The 20,190-nt window shown below is 37.0% G+C and overlaps 2 protein-coding genes across 3 annotated transcripts in view; one reads left to right on the top strand and one right to left on the bottom strand.

Annotated features, from left to right (window-relative positions):
* Window positions 1-20,190, top strand: part of LOC140160798 (von Willebrand factor A domain-containing protein 3B-like) — a 219,615-nt gene that overhangs the window by 93,493 nt on the left and 105,932 nt on the right. The window lies entirely within an intron of this gene.
* Window positions 1,482-18,594, bottom strand: LOC140160420 (uncharacterized). The gene is made up of 5 exons (XM_072183655.1): window positions 18,243-18,594; window positions 17,347-17,864; window positions 10,048-11,271; window positions 3,856-4,734; window positions 1,482-1,487 (listed from the first exon to the last, which is right to left on the bottom strand). The coding sequence occupies exons 1-5, from the start codon at window positions 18,592-18,594 to the stop codon at window positions 1,482-1,484; spliced, it is 2,979 nt and encodes a 992-aa protein (XP_072039756.1).

Below are 20,190 nucleotides of genomic sequence, written 5' to 3'. Positions count from 1 at the left end.
AAGTACATCCTTATGTTTTGAAAGAATGCAAGAGTGAGATGGCAGTACCCCTGTTCAAGATCTTCACAAAATCGCTGGAGGAGGGTAACATCCCAGATGACTGGAAGCAAGCAAGAGTGTCCCCAATATTTAAGAAGGGGTCAAGAGTCAGGCAGGTAATTACAGACCAGTCAGTCTTACCAGTGTACCCTGCAAGATCATGGAGTCACTACTGAGGGATGCTATACTCAAGCATGTAAACCAGAACAACCTTCTTTCAGAGGATCAACATGGGTTCACCAGTGGAAGATCATGCATGTCTAATTTGCTCACCACCTTAGAAGATGTGACAGACAGCTTAGATGAAGGATTTGGAGTTGATGTTATCTACCTTGATTACTCAAAAGCCTTTGACACAGTCCCTCACAAAGGCTTTTGTCAAAGCTGAGAGCCTATGGTATCTCCGGCAAAATCCTTGAATGGATTGCAGCTTTCCTACAAGACAGGAAACAACAAGTTGGAGTAAGGAAAGGCTTATCAGAGTGGGCTGATGTCCTAAGCGGCGTCCGCAGGGCTCAGTATTGGGACCAATCCTTTTCGTCCTGTATGTCAATGATCTGCCAGAAGTGGTATCGTCCAAAACAAAGATGTTTGCTGATGACACAAAGCTTTACAACAGGGTCCAGAAGAACAGCTCTAAAGGAGGTGATGATATCCAGGAAGACCTAAACCATCTCAAAGATTGGTCAGATACGTGGCTCCTCCGGTTTAATGCCTCCAAATGCAAGTGCATGCACATGGGAATAAACAACAATGAGAGAAGCTATGTTCTAGGGGAAGAAGAAATCATGACAGCTAAAGAGGAGAAAGATCTAGGTGTATACATTACAGACGACTGCACACCAAGTCTGCAATGCACAAAGGCAGCCAACAAAGCTATGACTAGCCTGAGGATTATTAAGAGAACTTTCAAGCACATTGACAAGGAGAGCTTCCCTATCTTGTATAAGGCATACATTCGCCCACACGTAGAATACTGTGTGCAGGCATGGAACCCCTACCTGGTAAAAGACATCAAAGCCATTGAGAAGATCCAGAGAAGAGCTACCAAACTGGTTCCAAGCCTGAGGGAGAAGCCCTACCAAGAAAGACTTGAAGAACTGAACCTGTATCCCTTGGAGATCAGGCGACTGAGAGGTGACTTGATCGAGGTCTTCAAAATTCTCAACGGCTTGGAAGATATCCACCCAGATCAGCTTTTCACCATGTCTCATAACACAGGCACCAGGGGTCACAAATTCAAACTCTTCAAAAGGCAGCTGAAGAAAGGTTTGAATTTGAGGAAGTTCTTCTTCTCCCAGCGAGTGGTAGATGTGTGGAATAACCTTCCTGAAGATGTTGTTGGAGTTAATACTACAAATCAGTTTAAAGGAAAGATTGATCAGCACTGGAAAGAAAATGGATATGGGGTACTGAAAGGCCTAAACCTATAATTAATCCCATCAATCCTGTAAGTGTAAGTGTAAGTGTAATACAAAAAAGTTATCATTTAGATTTTGTCTTTTAAAATTGCTTTTATTCATCGTAACAATAATATTAATAAAGGAAACATAAATTATTCAGGAAAAAATAAACTTAATATAAAACTGTTAATTTTCAGGTTGTGATACATAAATAAATATACATTAACCGCACGTCGTCACTCTGAATTTCATCAACCGGGCTTTCCCCATAAAACCAGGGAATACAAAAGATTACTGTTAATCGTCATGGAAAACATACAAAAAGTGCAAGATTTCCTGACGTTGCATTTAAAAATATTACTTCAATTCTTAGAAGGTTGGTCAAAATTTTTGGGCTTTTATAATTTTTAAAATAAAGAATGGAAATTTCTTATTTTTATCATCAATTAATGATTAAATTTTTGGCTTCATGGATTTTAAAACACACGGCGGCTGTCGCGTCTTTCATGATGAGGAAATGGACCCACAAAAAACTGCACTGATCGCGATTTGGCGGCCGTGATTATCGGACGAGTACAATTTTGTTCGACGGGTAAATTTTTGAACTACTCGCCCGATTGGCGAGTGGCAAAAAAAGTTAAGTTCCATGCCTGATATTGACTGCTTTTTATTCGGGGCACATTTGTGATATGATAAAGCAAAATCATTCTTAATTTTTATCTTCCTATATCAGTGATCTTAATCAAATAAGCTACATTTTGCTGAAAACCAAATCAAAATTGGACGTTTAGTTCCAGAGATATGAGCAAATGAAGGTTTTGAAAAACAAAAGGAGTTATTACATTTGATGGCTTATATTAGCCGCAGTCTGTGGCCCTCACGGACTTAGCGAGCGCGTAGCGCGAGACGTTCAATCGAGCGCGTAACCTCTCTGGATAGTATACTAATAGCAACAGAGCCCGAAAGTAGTGCTAGGCTTATATCTCAAAATCAATATTGCCGACCAATGCCTGATTTAGCTTGATCACATCACATTTAAAATTATAAGAACAATTCATGACTATTCCAGAAACAGAGCAGTGTATGATGAGAGCATTGTCAAGGTTTTGACATCATCGATCATTCCGTCAATATTTATAGAGCATTTGCTGAAAATTGTCAAGTGCATGCCAATTGCTTAAATAATAACTCTCAAAAGTTAAATAATAACTTTCAAATGCAAGCTCAGAAAATTTCTCGCACACGCTTTTTGTATGAGTCTCTGCAGTCAGAGTGTTAAAAAGATGTTAGAATCTGTGGCCCTTTTAACAAAAATGGAGCTTCTGACCCTGCTATCAGTATACAACACACTGCATGTAGCACTATCAGAGACAACAGCTTTATACAATAGGGTCGCTTGATAATAAAATCATGTGGTATAATAGCAAACAGCATAATCTGGTCTATAAAAAGCAGATTCCAGTAACATTGATAATTGCTGAGTGAATTATTATTCACCTGTCCCTCAATTGAATAGTTTAATAGCCTGTGGTTATCTGGAATCAAGTACATTGTATAGTTGAGCATGAAGGCAATTTTATCCTGAAATTTTTATGTGACTGCCTCTCCCCATAGCTGCAGTGTCAATGGCTTTTATTTGCATAAGACTGCTAACAAGTGTAACCATTGTCATTGCTATTATTATGATGATTTGTGCATCAATTGTATTATTTATATATATGCTACCATTGTGAAATTAATATAAATATTTTTGTATGTGAAGTTATAAATCTATGTGAAAATAAAACAATCTGAATCTGTGTGTCCTATATGCCTATAGCATAACAAGAGATACAATGTGTAGGCTTTGACTTATGGTGAAAATCCTGTTGTGAATGCCGAGAACACAAATCCTCAAACACCCCATATAGGGCTATTGCCAAATAACAGTTCCTATTTGACATACAAGGCTGCAGAACATTTTGATTTATTGCAACAATGTGCTGGAGATTACTCAAGTTGTGAATCTGATCAGGATAGGCAATTATCAATTAGTGAGTACATGTAATTTAGAGGTTTTGGCCAAAACCTTTTAGAAAAGTTACTGCAAATAAGTGGGTGGAACAACACTGTTTTATGGGTGGAGCAAAACTTCACTTAGATGTTTTGACTCAAACCTTTTTAGAATAGTTACAATGTACTGCAAATAAGTGGCGGAACAACACTGTTTTGTGGGTGGAGCAAAACTATTTATACAAACACTCATTAACTTTTAATCACTTGACTGTACTTGCATTTGATTTGAAAAGAAATTTGCAAGAAACATGCAACATAAAAACAGTATTTGCACGTATTGCATGTGAATGCAAGCATTTGCAAGCAAAATCAAGTTTCTTGCTTGCATGATACGCCGGTATTTCGGACAAATTTTTACTAGGGTAGTAAATGCCATGCCATTAAGATCATGATTTCTCATTGAATCTCCTGCAGTTCCCTGTGTGTAAGATCCAATGGTTAACCTATAGAAAGATGAACTGTTTCCAACTTTGAAATTGTCATAAAGAGCATACGCATTATTGTCATCAAAATCTTCTAAGTCAACTCTAAACTCCCATCGATTAAGGTCACTTGTCAGTGCATGAAGTTTCTTCAAACCCAGCCAGAACTCGCCATCCAGTGAGCCAAATCCATTCTCATAATCTACCCAGTTGCGATCAAAATTGACGGCACCATTAAATCTCCGCTGGAATATGAGCCATCCGAATCCACCTGAAGCTGTGTCCATGTCACAGATCACATGAAATGAGGTTAATCCAATATCTGGAGGTGATACTGATATTGTATACTGCCCTGTAGTGAGAACATTGGAGCAGTCGTGATGTGGCTGAGATTGTAGCTCCTGGACTGTTTGATTTTGTAATAGCTTAATGTTGGTAAGCTCCTGAAGTATGCCCTGTTGCATCTCTGCCATACTACTCAAAATGGATTCTTGCATCTCCGTCATACTATTCAAAGCTGATTCTTGCCTCTCCATCATACTATTCAAAACTGTCTGCTGCATTTGCACCATACTACTCAAAAGAGATGGTAGTACAGACACTGAGCTACTGATATTTACCAGAAGTTCAATGTTGCGAGTATTATCATAATAGTCCATATCTACATAGCAATCTGTTCCATAACAGTCATCATCAGTTGCTGTCCTTTTGACAGGTTTCCCAAAGCTGGGGTCTATGCTCACACAAGCAATAATAAATGCTATTATCAGAGACAAGAACATTTGTGAAGTAGCAGCCATTTTGAAGTCAAAGAATCATAGATTTATGTACCAAAACAATTTGTGATAGCGATTGAACAGACGAGAGATGACTCTTAACTTGTATACTGAAGGAAGCAAATGCATACAATGTAGTTTGAACTAAATGTATAACTATTTTGTTTAATTACAAAAAGGAAGTGAAACTACCTCCTCCCATGCAGGCCTAGGCCATGTACACATAATATCTAGGTGCCTGCACTTGAATTGATATGCCATATATCCGGCTCACATACTTATTGTTTCCAGACTTGAAAAGGACATATTTTTATGATGTGAATAATTTAAGGCGGGTCAGAGTGGAGAATAACCTAGCGGTGTTTTTCATTCAAATATTGACACAGATAAAGCTGACACACAAGAGGAATGGTATGGGTTCTATAAAGGAGATTCCAAGGCTTAATTTCTGCCCTATGTGCATGATGTTTCTGATCAGGAGAGGGAAATGCCCAATACATTTATAGTATTGGCCTTAATTATTCAACTCAGGACTGCAAGACATATGGAAATATAAATACAATTATTGGCTTCCTTGACATTTATTTTATAAGATCAATGTATTGTAAGAAATACACTGCCAGTTTTTAGTTAAATGGCTAAAACTGAAACAATATGGCTCCTGCCATCCCACATGCATATTTAATTTTCAATGTTAATAACTCTTCATGTTTGTTTGCTATGTACACATGTATAACCAATTCTTTAAGAAAAATTTATTTGTAATTGCTATGAACAAACTATCCTTAATAGAATATCTGCAGCTGTAAATACACCTTCTACAGTCGGGATACTTCCAACCGGAAGTAAGGATCATCCATCATCATTCTGATGATGCCTATTGACCATGATAGGCAAAACTGCCAATAGTGAGTAAATTGTTTGGTTTTGTTTCAATGAAAATTTTCCTTCACCACGGATCACATATGACACAAACAAGTGGAGTTATACTTTTTTTTATGCAAAGGTATCTTGCAGACTTAACTGATATATTTCTATTTTAATATATAACACGTCGTACCATCACCATTGATAGAGTCCATGACAGTTGATGTAAAAGACAATCTGTTATTTGCTGCCATAGAATACCATAGAATTCATCAAATTCAGATTTGTGTAGCTTTGGAACAAACATTAACAATGTGCTAATAAAGTTGCTACAAATAACAAATGTGAAGCAGAATAGATATATGTTATACTCTTGCGCATCTAATGCTGTTGAAATCAGACACCATGGTTATGGTGGTATTGGAGGCATTATGGAAGTGCTCTAAGCATGTTTTAAACAGATTAATTGAGTTTAGAGCAAAGCACACTTAATTAGCATTTATGCAAATTATGCAAATTAGCTCACTAATTATGCAAATTAGAGGGGGGCTTCACTATATAATATATAAGGACATATTAGAAACACTTTGACCAAGTTTCAGGGCAAAAGTATGCAAAATAAAAGTATCCTGAACATTTATGCATTGATTTAGCAAAATATTGGCAAAAATTACATATTAATGAGCCTTTCCAGTCCTTTTAGCAGATTAACTAGGTAAGGTGAAAGCAAAGAATGGGCCTTTCCATTTAAAATGTACTCTGCCCCTGTGGAAGATTTAGCTTAAGTCTTCCACAGGGGGAGTAGGAATGTTAACTAGAATAAGCAGTTGGGCAAGAGGGAGTAGGAGTGTTAACTAGAATAGGCAGTTGGGCAACCTCTATTTGAATAATACTCACCCCAGTTGTGGAAGATATAGGTAAAGCTATAATACAGAGGGAGCATGGGTTTCAAAATGATTAACCCTGACCAGTTACATTTGAAAAACATACTCCCCCTGTGGAAGATATTTTCAAAATCTTCCACAGGGGTAGTGTGGATTTCAAATGGAATAGGCCAATATCCAAAATTGAGTGCTGATATTGTGTTAAATCCCACTTTGAATGTTAGGAGAACAGGGCTATTTAAAGTCCAATGTATACTCAACATCACAGCCATCGTGCCCACAATGAAATTGTAGCCAGATTTGCACCATCTCCTGCAGTCAGTGGTGTAGAGTTCTTTTTGACATGGGGGGATGGGGTTGGAAAAAAAGTATAGTGAATCCAGCACCTTTTGGTACCTTTTGGTACAAGTGCACAAGCTAAACTGATAAAATATGGTGCAAAAGTCAAATAAATGCATGTGCCCAAAGCACGCAAAATTTGCACTTTTGGGGCTAAAATGGACAAATATTAGGTTAATTTGATCAGAAACCCATATTAAGGTATTAACATTGGGGGGATGATTGTATGGACCATCCCCTGGCAAAATATTGGGGTTTACCCCCCCCCCCCCCCAGGGATCTACGCCTATGGCTCTTTCTCAACTACATCTCAAAGGCCTCTTTAAAAGAACTCACCCAACAGCAATACAAAATAACATTATATCTGTATTAATAACTTCAGACCCCTTAAAATTTGGGTTTTGCAGGGCTTAAGTCAATTGGAATCTTTACATTATTGAGCTTGTGCTATCCCTGTTTGGTATCATTTTGAAGCTTATTGTCCTGTGTCATGAAATGTCAAAAATGCGACTTGTTCCTGGTTTTGTCAGAACGGGTCACATTTAGCTGAGAGGTAGCATGGGTACAAAATACACCTTAGACAACAGATTTAAGTTCAGCATTCTCAAAATAACTAAGACAGCTTATACTCATTAATGCCTACCCCCCCAACTCGACACAAAAGTTGGCAACCATGAGAGTTAGCAAATCTTTCAAAGACCCCCTTTGCAATGATTTTTCATCAAAATTACCCCCCTTTTTCATGCAAAATCAAGGACAAATTTGGCCAAAAAACAACCCCTTTTTTGTGGTTTTCAATGACTAGAATTTCAAACACCCCTTTTCAATGACTAGAATTTCAAACACCCCTTTTCAATGACACTAAATATTGACATAAATTACCGGATTTTCTCAAGTATCCCTTTTATCCAAATTTTGCGGACAGTGCAAATTAAATACACCCTATTTTGCTGTTTTCGGTCAAATTTCACGGACTGTCCAAATGAAATATACCCCCTATTTTGCCAATTTCGCGGTCCTTGCTACTGATAAAAAAATTACCCCTTTTCCGTGCTTTTTGGTAACTCTCATGGTTGCCAATTTTGGGTTGAGTTGGGGGGCCAGGCATTAATGCCAATCACCTCTTAATGAGCATAATAATGTTTCCATTTTTTAATTTAAAGCCTTAATGTATGATCCTTTTTCAAAATATACCTTTATTTTTTTCAAAACAGATTTAAAAAAAAAATTAAATCTATGAGCAAACTGTCAAATTCGCCCTATTTGTAGTAAAACAGGATGATTTTCTGTTGGTCCAACATATTATCATAATTTTTAGATTATGATCATTTTTAGATTATGACTCGCAAATCGTAGTCTCCTACAAAGCCAGTTTGGTTAGGCACTTGAAACTTGATTCTGAGTTTAGCGTCCATCACGCCCGCGTTATGAATTTTGTGCAGCGTTTGAAATCTGAAAATAATTCATTATTGTGCAAATTACTACTAAACCTAAACCCCTTCAAAAACTATAGAAAACCTTGACAACTAGTGGAAGAATTCATCTAAATATTTGACCATTAAAAATATACAGATTTTTGACCCTTGCTCTATCCAATTATTTCAACTATACCTTTGGGATACCAGGGTAACTAGAAGTGAACTTAACCTAGCCATGGACATTGTTTATGTTTATAATTTAAGATAGGAGATACTATATATAAAAGACCTATTTTTAACAAAATGTGCCAATAATAATTATTTCAATGTTCTGCATGATTGTTATTTTTGTATAAATGAGTCAACCCCCCCCCCCCCCATTTTTTCCCCTATTCTCAAATGTATACAGAGAGGTTAGTACAAATTGGAGTGAAGAAGACTGATATACTTCGGAATAAAATGAGTTTGTTTTAAAACTTGATTTCAACAAAAAGCAAGATAATTATACTTTTATAAACGTTTATGTGTAGGCCTATTCATGACATTTGGGACCCAAATAGAATGAACAAAAGTGCATAAGCATTGGTAAAAGGCCGCGTATAATGAAACTTTGAAAATAATGAATAATAAAATAGTTGCCTCATATGAGCTGAAAAAAAAGGGACGCTAAACTCGATATCAAGTTTCATGTGCCTTACGCTCCCTCCACATGTGGAGGAGCGTAACTAAACTGGCTGCGTGGGAGACTAACTCTGAGGCCGCACTTCGCCGTCCTAATCCAAATAGTGCGAGATATTTCGAGTGATAGAGGTGAAGTTCATGATGTTGTTTCTTTACAAATTCCCAATGTTTTTCGTGTCCAAATGTATTGGATACTTTCATAATGATTGCATATTATCATTTTGGAAGAAAAAAAGAAAAATCTAAAAATTTAAAAAGATCGTACATTAAGGCTTTAAGTAATCTTATATTTAAATATAACTGAAAAAGATCTTGAGATTATTATGTCTCTAAAAGCTACTAATACATATAACAACTTATTCACATGTTCTCTTTAGATCAAATAAAACGAACGGAGACGGGAAACAGTTGTACTTAAGCAGCAAATTTTCAGTACCAACCGTACCTTCTTCAGGCTTTATTATAAAATGACACAAGAAAACAATCTAAAAACAAACAAGAAAATTAATGCGTAACGCGTATTTCACGGGAGTGTATCTTTATAGATCCAGTTTAAGTATGTGTGTTTTGTCAACCATCTGTTTAGAAACAATTCTCTTTAGATCAATGTACAGTTTTCAAGTCAATTTACTGGCCGTAATTCAGTTCAGTTTTTTCATATTAATGCTGATCACCTCTTAAAATAGGCATGTAATTATTTCTATTTTTTTTAATAGTCCATATGACATATATTAAGATTATGCAACAGGGAAAAAACCCTGTTCTATGCCAGATTCTATGGGCCCGACCAACCCAGATTTTGCATTTTGGGGATTTAAAACAAGATTTAAAACAAGGAAAAAATCCCTAAATTTAGCTGTATGCATGTAAAAACAGCAATTAATTTTTAATTGTTTGGTTGACGTGGATTGATGAAAGCAAATTAAAAAAATTATTTCAAAAATTGTACAGATTTTTACATCTTTATGTGATTTTTGTGGGGATCATTAGTCTTTTTGAAAGAAAAAAATTCAGAACAACTGACCTTACCATCTGTTTGTAAATCAGGGTTTTTGTCACCTTTGGGAAAAGATCTACTGGTGATCAAATGTCTCTAAAAGATACTCATACATATAATGATGTCCAAAATGTTCTCTTTTGATCAATTTACAGTTGCCAGGTTAATTTACTGGCCGTATTTTCAATTCAGTTTTCTTCAGTGCATGCCATTCCTTCCATTGATACCAAGCCATACCTGTCCAACTGTCACTGTTAGCTCCAAGATACAGGCCATTGACATTGGACTGGGCACAGCTCCTGTGCCACCAGCCACTACGATATCGAACTGCACAGTGCCCAGCTGCATAAGTATCATGATCCTGGTCCTTGGTAGTAAATGCCATGCCATTAAGATCATGATTTCTCATTGAATCTCCTGCAGTTCCCTGTGTGTAAGATCCAATGGTTAACCTATAGAAAGATGAACTGTTTCCAACTTTGAAATTGTCATAAAGAGCATACGCATTATTGTCATCAAAATCTTCTAAGTCAACTCTAAACTCCCATCGATTAAGGTCACTTGTCAGTGCATGAAGTTTCTTCAAACCCAGCCAGAACTCGCCATCCAGTGAGCCAAATCCATTCTCATAATCTACCCAGTTGCGATCAAAATTGACGGCACCATTAAATCTCCGCTGGAATATGAGCCATCCGAATCCACCTGAAGCTGTGTCCATGTCACAGATCACATGAAATGAGGTTAATCCAATATCTGGAGGTGATACTGATATTGTATACTGCCCTGTAGTGAGAACATTGGAGCAGTCGTGATGTGGCTGAGATTGTAGCTCCTGGACTGTTTGATTTTGTAATAGGTCCTTTATGTTGGTAAGCTCCTGAAACATGCCCTGTTGCATCTCTGCCAAAATGGATTCTTGCATCTCCATCATACTATTCAAAACTGTCTGCTGCATTTGCACCATACTACTCAAAAGAGATGGTAGTACAGAGACTGAGCTACTGATATTTACCAGAAGTTCAATGTTGCGAGTATTATCATAATAGTCCATATCTACATAGCAATCTGTTCCATAACAGTCATCATCAGTTGCTGTTCTTTTAACCGGTATCCCAAAGCTTGGTTCTATACTCACATAAGCAATAATCAATGCTATTATCAGAGACAAGAACATTTGTGAAGTAGCAACCATTTTGAAGTCAATGAATTGCAGATTTATGTACCAAAAAAATATATATGATAGAGATTGAATTTGAAAGGATGAAATGACTCTTAACTTGATATAGAAGGAAGTACAATGTATACATGTACAATGTACCGTAATCATTTCATTAACAGCCCATGCCCCTATAAGCGCCCATCCAGTGACTTTACTACACATGATCCTCCATCATTATGTGAATGATCCAACTTCGCATGTATCAAACACGGAACCTTCGACACATAAAATCTGTATTGTGGGCCAAGTTTATGTATGAGATGATAAAACCAGGCCTTCTCAACTAGTTTATTTGAATTAAATGCCACTTGAACTGGAAAATGTCAGTGATCATGAAGTGGCAACATGTTTTAACATGTAAAGGAGCCTGAGGACTTTGTGAGTTAGAGTGGGTGCATAGCGGGTACGGTGCAGTGATGTTGCTTTATCGGGGGTCCAGGGGGCAGTACCCCTGGAAGCTCCTGGATTAAAGGTTTTTAAAGGCCCAGATTGGGTATTTCACCCCTTTTCGCGTCTGGTCCCACGGGACCTGACGCTGATATAGTGTCTGAACTAATTAATTAATTAATTAATTAATTAACGAATGAATGAATGAATTAATTAATTGTCATCCAAGGTCAGAGGTCATCAATCAGAGGTCATCCTTGGTCAAAGGTCATATGGGGTCAATGGTGTCAAAAAGTATCTATCAAATTAGAGAAAACACCTGTCGCTGCTATATTACTATTCAAACAGTTTAGGCCTACTAAACTATTCAAACAGTATACAATCAGTTAGACAAATACAATTTGCACATTCACTTAAGTCTTTTTTTTATTTTTTTTTTAGACATAACTCAAGTGCATCTTATATCTCTAATACCACTATAATTGTCAAGATATCAAAACTTTCTTATCATTTTTATATTTAATTACCACTAACTACAATTATTTTTATATGTCGAATAATAAAACGCCATGAGAGTACATATTATACTAGTATTTGATTCCTGATTCTTCAAGTCTGTTTCCATGCCCACAACGCACCCAATCTTCTCTTTGGACCAGACGCATCCCTTTTTAAAGGGATTTTTATTTGTTTAAGATTAATGTGAAAAAAATATTAAAATTACCTTTGACTGACTCCAAACGCCACAAGTGGTGCACGCACCACCAATTGAGAAGGCCTGATATAAACAATATAACAAATAAGTGCCACCCTAAATCACTTTGTTATGTGCCCTGGGCGGTTAATGGAACAAATGCAGTACATTCATGTAATGTATAACTGTTTTGTTTAAAAATAGAAAGGAAGTGAAACTAGTGGCAAATGGTGGTCATAGACCACAAACCTAGCTGGGTGTGTTGGTGTTGTGGAGGTATCTGACCCCCGCAAAATGTTCCCCTGGTCATGAGGTTTGTTGTCGCTGTGTTTGAGTCCCGTACTCCTTACAGATGTCCAGAAAATGCAATTTTAAGATTTGACCCCAGATGACCTTTCACCTGACTCCTGTAAAATGTTCCCCTGGTCATCAAGTTTGTTGTCACTGAGTTTGAGCTCCGTACCCCTTACAGATGTCCAGAAAATACATTTCTAAGATTTGACCTCTGCATGACCTTTGATCTGACCTCTGCAAAATGTTCCCTGGTCACGAGATTTGATGTCACTGAGTTTGAGCCCCATACCTCTTACAGATATCCAGAAAATACAATTATAAGATTTGACCCCAGATAACCTTTGACCTGACCTCTGCAAAGTGTTTTAACATATTCCCTGATCATTAAGTTTGTTGTCACTAAGTTTGAGCCCTGTACCCTTAAAGATCTCCAGGAAATGCATTTTTAAATTTGACCTCTGCATGACCTTTGACCTGACCCCTGCAAAATGTTCCCCGGCCATGAGATTTGTTCTCACCGAGTTTGAGCCCCATACCCCTTACAGATGTCCAGATAATGCAATTGTAAGATTTTACCCCCTTAATGACCTTTGACCCCAATTCTGTATGCAAGTTATAGGCGTGTGGTATAGCCGATGCATATATGCAAATGACATCATTGTACTATATAATATGTGACAGAAGAAGCATTTTGAAGGTATTTGGTTAAATACCAGAAATGCCCCCTTAATGACCTTTGACCCCAATTCTGTTTAGACCCTATGGGTACTGGATATAGCCGATACATATGTGCAAGTGACGTAATTGTAGGGTGTAACATGTAGGAGGAGAAGCATTTTGAAATTTATTGCCAGAAAGAAGAAGAAGAAGGAAAGAAGAACTAGTGGCAAATGGTGGTCATAGACCACAAACCTAGCTGGGGCATGTTGGTGTTGTGGAGGTATCTGACCCCTACAAAATGTTCCAAAAATGCTCCCCTGGTCATGGCGTTTGTTTTCACCGAGTTTGAGTCCCGTAGGGGAGATTGGGGTTAGTTGGAACACTGGGTAAGTTGAAACATTGCATTTTTTTCTGACACAAAAAATTAATTTGGTAAAATACTGGCACCTAGTAATAGGTATTAGTAAGGGTCATTCACCAAATTAGCAACAGCACTGATGCCCCACCAGTGTTGGCTTGGGAAAGGAATATCTGTTTTTTGACTTACTGACTAATTTTTATACCCCTCAGAAAAGATGCGTTATCTCCATGTTGTTTGAAGATTCAGGGGATTATTTTTTGAGAATCATAAGCACTAGTAGTAAGTCCCAGAATAATGTTAAATAAAAGTTTTATTGTATTTCTTCTTTTGTGTAATGAACTTTGAAATGTAAAAATCGGCATCAGGGTTAGTTGAAACTTTTGAGGTGGGGTTAGTTGAAACATGAAAATCGCATAGAAAAATATGGTTAAAAATTTGACTTTTAAAAATTTGTAACATGTTTACCATTTCTTCAATATTGCTTTAATATGGTTAAAAAGCAATAATACAAGCAAAAAGTGCACACAGAAAGTACATTTTATAATATTTTAGGCTTCTCATATTTTGGTCCATGGTGACACTCGTCACCTTGTGTCCAAAGTATTGAACCGCACTCCCACATAATATATTTATTTATTTTTTCACACTGATTGTATGTTAAAGGGTGCCTTCAAGGGAAGTATAACCCTAACAAGACAATAATAATTATTTTGAAATTTTTACAAGCCGTGTTTCAACTAACCCCACCCTATGTTTCAACTTACCCCAGGGGTGGGGTTAGTTGAAACACTTTTTTTCAAATTTTCAAATTGGATTATATGAATAATCATAAACAGGTCCAATAAAGTTTAAGGCTGTATTTGTAGCATGTATGTATATGTTTATACTGATATGGCTAGTGTTTCTTGAAAGTAATCGGTTTGCGTTAAAAAGACGATTTTGTGAAAAATGTTTCAACTAACCCCAATCTCCCCTACTCCTAACAGATGTCCAAAAAATTCAATTCTAAGATTTGACCCAGATGACCTTTGACCTGACCTATGCATGATGTTCCATAATGTTCCCCTGGTCTTGAGGTTTGTTGTCACCTTGTTTGAGCCCCATACCTCTTACAGATATCCAGAAAATGAAATTCTACGATTGGACCCAGATGACCTTCGACATGACCCTTGCACAGTGTTCCAAAATGTTCCCCAGGTCAGTAAGTTTGTTGTTGTGGAGTTTGAGCCCCGTACCCCTAACAGATGTCCAGAAAATGCATTTAGAAACTTTGACCTCTACATGACCTTTGACCTGACCCCTGCAAAATGTTCCCCTTGTCATGAGATTTGTTGTCACTGAGTTTGAGCCCCATACCCCTTGCAGATATCCAGAAAATGAAGTTATAAAGATTTGACCCCAGATAACCTTTGACCTGACCCCTGCAAAGTGTTCCAACATGTTCCCCTGATCATTAAGTTTGTTGTCACCAAGTTTGAGCCCTGCACCCGTTGCAGATGTCCAGGAAATGCGTTTCTAAAATTTGGCCTCTGCATGACCTTTGACCTGACCCCGCAAAATGTTCCCCTGATCATCAGATTTGTTGTCACCGAATTTGAGCCCCATACCCCTTACAGATGTCCAGATAATGCAATTATAAGATTTTACCCCTTAATGACCTTTGACCCCAAATCTGTATACAAGTTATAGCCGTGTGGTATAGCCGATGTATATATGCAAATGACATCATTGTACTATATAATATGTGGCAGAAGAAGCATTTTGATGATGATGATGGTTAAATACCGGAAATTCCCCCTTAATGACCTTTGACTCCAATTCTGTTTAGACCCTATGGGCACTGGATATAGGCGATACATATGTGCAAGTGACGTAATTGTAGGGTGTAACATGTAGGAGGAGAAGCATTTTGAAGTTATTGCCAGAAAGAAGAAGAAGAAAGATCGGATAGCAAAACAGTACCTAGCTGGGGGGTTGTAAACCCCCAGCTAGGTAAAGATCGGGTAGCAAAACAGTACCTAGCTCGGGGGGTTGAAAACCCCCCAGCTAGGTAACTATACCTACATCCTCCGAGGCCTATAGGGCATGACCATATAAATATCTAGGTGCCTGCACTTGAATTGGTATGCCATGTATCAGGAGCACATATCCATATTGTTTCCAGACTTGCAATTATTTTAATGATATGAATATTTTTAATTGCATTTCATCTTCAATAACTCTTCAATGCTTGTTTTTGATGGGCTTGTATTTCAAGTTGTATATCACCCTCATACAAAAAACAAGTAAAAAGGGTAATTTTTCATAGCTGGGCATGATACGTTAGTATCTCACTTAGGGTTTCTAAAACAGCAACAATGGGGGAAAAGAGTACCTTAAGGGATCTAGAATTTCGACAGTATTTTTTGTGGGAAATGAGAGCACCTCAGATCTATCGAATTGCATTCTGAATACGAAGCATGTCTTTCTGATATCAAATAATTTTCATTTTTTGAAAATCACAATATAATACAAATTTTAAGACAAATGATTAAAATTTGATATTTTTCAAATTTTTGATATATAACAGTCCTCGAAATAAATTTTATAAATCTAATGATATATTCTTAAAGTGTATGTAGCTGACGATCAATTGAAAATTTTGACCTTTTATATTGAAGGTATGGATTTTTTCCCCAAAAGACCTATTTTATTTTTGTGTTTTGGGAAAAAAAATCCATATCTTCAATACGAAAGGTCAAAATTTTCAATTGATCGTCGACTTTTCGTCCCACCTACATACACTTTAAGTATAAATCATTAGATTTATAAAGTTTACTTCAAGTACTGTTAAATATCCAAAATATCAATTTTTAATGATTTGCCATAAAATGTGTATTACATTGCGAATTTTAAAAAAAATCAAAATTATTTGATATCAGAAGGACATTCTTCGTATTCAGAATGCAATTTGATATGTCTGATGTGCTCTAATGTCCCACAAAAAATACTGTCGAAACACTCAAAACGCTCATTCCAGATCCCTTAATCACACAAATTTTACTTGATAAAAGGGGAGCTTAACTTGGCATCAAGATTTGTCAAAAAAAAAAAAATTGAAATGAAAGTAAAATTCTGGTGAAATTCTACCAAAAACTCCTCAATATATGATGACCAGTGATTTTGGTTTTTCACAGGTCTTTTTGCTTTGATTTTTTAAGACACTGTCCACATAATGATGAAATGACCTATCTGTGCTTGTTGACCATTTGATAGAGTAGGCAAGCAAAATACTTTTTATGGAAATCTCTTGATTGTCACTTTAAACTCTGATGCTTCAGCATAAGGACGTGCTAAGCAGTTGTATGTCTAAATTTTACTGTAAATCAGTTCTGTAACATAATACATATATTAAGATTAGGGAACAAACGAAATAAACCCTGTTCTACGCCCAGGTTTTACAGGCCTAATCAAACCAGAGTTTGCATTTTGGGGATTTATACTTTTAGCTGTGTATATATGTAAGTTAAAACAGCCATTTATGGTAGAAGTGGATTGATGAGAAAAAAAATATCTGATTGCAAATATTTGTCAGATTTTTCAAGCTTAATTCTGCCATTTTGTTAGGCTCATGAGTCATTATAGCCTTCATGTAGAACAGGCGCTTTTTTTCGCTTTTTCTGTAGCCTTCAGGAAAAGATCTATACATGTAGAAGTGGTAATCAAGTTATACATACACATGATTGTTCAAAATGTTCTCTTTAGATCAATCTACAGTTTCTGGGTTAATTTACCGGCCGTATCTTTAGTTCAGTTTTCTTCAGTGCATGCCAATATTTCCGATTCATATGATATTCATACCAAGTCATGCCTGTGTGACTGTCACCATTTCTTCCAAGATACAGGCCATTGACATTGGAGCGAGCACACCTACGGTCATGCCACCAGCCACTACGAGAGTAAACTCCGCAGTTTTTTTCATAATATCGATCATGATCCTGGTCCTTGGTAGTAAATGCGCAGTGATTAAGAGCAAAAATCTCTTTGTGGAGCTCTTTATTCCCCTGTCTCGATGGTCTTCAATTGTACCACTTGTGTAAGATCCAATGGTTAGCCTATAGAAAGATGAATTGTCTCCAACTTGGAAATTGTCATAAACACCATATGCATGATTGCCACTAAAATCTTCTAGGTCAACTCTAAACTCCCACCGATTAATCGCATTGAGGTCGCTTGTCAAGGCATGAAGCTTCTTCAAACCCAGCCAGAACTCCCCATCCAGTGAGCCAAATCCATTCTCATAGTCTACCCAGTTGCGATCAAAATTGACAGAGCCATCAAATCTACGCTGAAATATAAGCCATATCCTCCCGGAGTAGCGTCTGTGTCACAGATCACAGAAAATGAGGTGGAACCAATATCTGGAGGTGATATTGATATTGCATAATGCCCTGTACTGACAAGAACATTGGGCTATTCCAGTTAAAACCCACACTCCCCCTGTGGAAGATTTAGATAAAGTCTTATACAGAGGGAGTATGAGTTTTGAATTGAATAGACAATTGGGGAACTTCCACTTGAAATACTCACTCCATTTGTGGAAGATATAGGTAAAGCCATAATACAGGGGGAGTATGGGTTTCAAAATGATTAACTCCTGACCAATTACATTTGAAAAACATACTCCCCCTGTGGAAGATATTTCCAAAATCTTCCACAGGGGTAGTGTGGATTTTAAATGGAATAGCCCATTGGAGCAGGCATTACGTGGCTGAGATTTTAGTTCCTGAACCGTTTGATTATGTAACAGGTCCTTAATATTGGTAAGCTCCTGAAGTATGTCCTGTTGCATCTGCACCATACTACTCAAAACTGACTGCTGCATTTGCACCATACTACTATGTACAGAGACAGAGTTTTTTATGTTTTCCAAGAGTTGAGTGTTTTGAGGACTGTCATAAGGATCCAATTGAATTGAATCTACCAAATTGTGTGTTCCATTACTGCCATTATTGGTTGCCAATCTTTTGACAGGATTGCCAATGCTTGAGTCTATCACGGCAAGAGTGATGATCAATATCAGGACCAGAGACAAGAAATTTTGTGAAGCAACAGCCATTTTGGCTTGACTTGCACACACAACTTGATGTAGCAAGAGAATGTGAACACAATGTCAGATTATGTGCTGATTTTAACTTATATACTGAAAGATGGTGCAGTATATACATGGTATAGGCCTACACAATTTAGTTTGAACTACTATGCGTAGGCGTAACTATTTCAAAGCAGGAAGGCTCTATGCCTTGCAAGGTCACATTTTCTGTGCATGAAAATATCTTTGCTATGTACTAGTTCTGAAACTTTGCCAAGTTTGCAGAAACACAGCACTTAGATCAGGATAATATGTGCTTAGATTGAGCAATTTCAGAGTAATCACGACTTTAAAGTTCACCATATTGAACTCTTTGTTAAATAACCAAGATAGCCAGTAGGGTTTCTGTGACTTTACTTAAGAAACCCTGCCTGGCAGTTCTTACTAATGTTATTTCAGCATTTGGGGTAAAGAATAACAAAAATAAAAACTTGATGGAAAGTGTACATTATAGCTTTAATTGACTGGTACATTAAAGAAAATTACTTGGACAAAATCCAAATAATGGGTTATTCCAGAAATTAAAGGTACTCCTGTGATTCCTGCAAACTTTTCACCAATAGTTGGTCTGGGAATTCCCCCATAAGGGTAATTTTTCTCAAAACCCTAAAGAAGACATGGGAATTCCTAAGTCTAAAAATGTTGGTGAAAATTTGTCTGCCTTTTAAATTCTTTAGGGACACTGGGAATTCCCAATATGTTTAGTTTAAGCATTTTATTTCAAACTGGGAATTCCCTTTTCTTTTTTGGATAAAATTTTAGTCTGGGAATTCCCAAAAATGTATGCTAAAATTCATGTGTCTTTATGGGAGGGTGCCATTAATTTGTGGAATAATTCAACCATTTCCATACATATTGCCAGAGGAAGACCCTCAATTTACAGACCATCATCCTACATTATATAACACCTGTTTAAATTCACACCTGTTTAAATTACACTGGTCACTCAATGGCGCATGGACCGATATGGTCTGGAGCATGTGATTAGTAATGCCCTCGCTAATAGGGGTCAATTTTCCAATTTTCGCTTTTGTGAAGTAGGTCATAGTATGTACCATGGGAAATTAAAATGCGTCAGTTTGTATTAGACTAGTATGCCCCCAATGGGGGAATACAACATATGCAATGGAGGGGCTAGGGATATCCCATGATGCATTAGTGCATCGATCTACATCAACACTTTAATGCCAGGTGCCAGGGTAGTTTTTCTTTATTCTAAGCAAGGAAACAAGTGCACAAGGGGTAGGTATTCAGCTGTGCAGTCTGCCGCCTGGACAACCAATTCTTTAGAAATGCTTAGTCGCGCTAAAAGTCGATCGATACATGTAAAAATCAGCACAATTCAGAGATACACCTTTTTGCTATGAAATTAATTTTCTCGGTCAAATATAAAGCAATATTTTTTTTTTCAGTAATGTCAGTTAAAAACTTGGTGCTTGGATATACATTTTTTTAAAATCCTGGTGTTAAAATTAAGCATCAAATTGTGTCTTTTAGTGTGATATTTTTGATTTTTATAGGCCTTGAATTACCTCACGAGCTTTTTACGGAATTCATGTTTTA

Source organism: Amphiura filiformis, chromosome 9, assembly GCF_039555335.1.
Source record: "Amphiura filiformis chromosome 9, Afil_fr2py, whole genome shotgun sequence".
NCBI lineage: Eukaryota > Metazoa > Echinodermata > Ophiuroidea > Amphilepidida > Amphiuridae > Amphiura > Amphiura filiformis.
The sequence above is the reverse complement of the archived record's forward strand: the minus strand, read 5'-3'. Positions and strand labels throughout refer to the sequence as shown.

What these genes read in the sequence shown, in the direction of transcription:
- LOC140160420 (XM_072183655.1), bottom strand. Translation starts at nt 18,594, where the DNA reads ATGGCTGTTGCTTCACAAAATTTCTTGTCTCTGGTCCTGATATTGATC. An exon ending in AAATGGTGACAGTCACACAG is followed by an intron (nt 11,272 to 17,346) that starts GCATGACTTGGT and finishes TTCACATAATGA; the next exon opens with TGGAGGATCATGTGTAGTAA. An exon ending in TGAAAATACGGCCAGTAAAT is followed by an intron (nt 4,735 to 10,047) that starts TAACCTGGCAAC and finishes ATAAATCTATGA; the next exon opens with TTCTTTGACTTCAAAATGGC.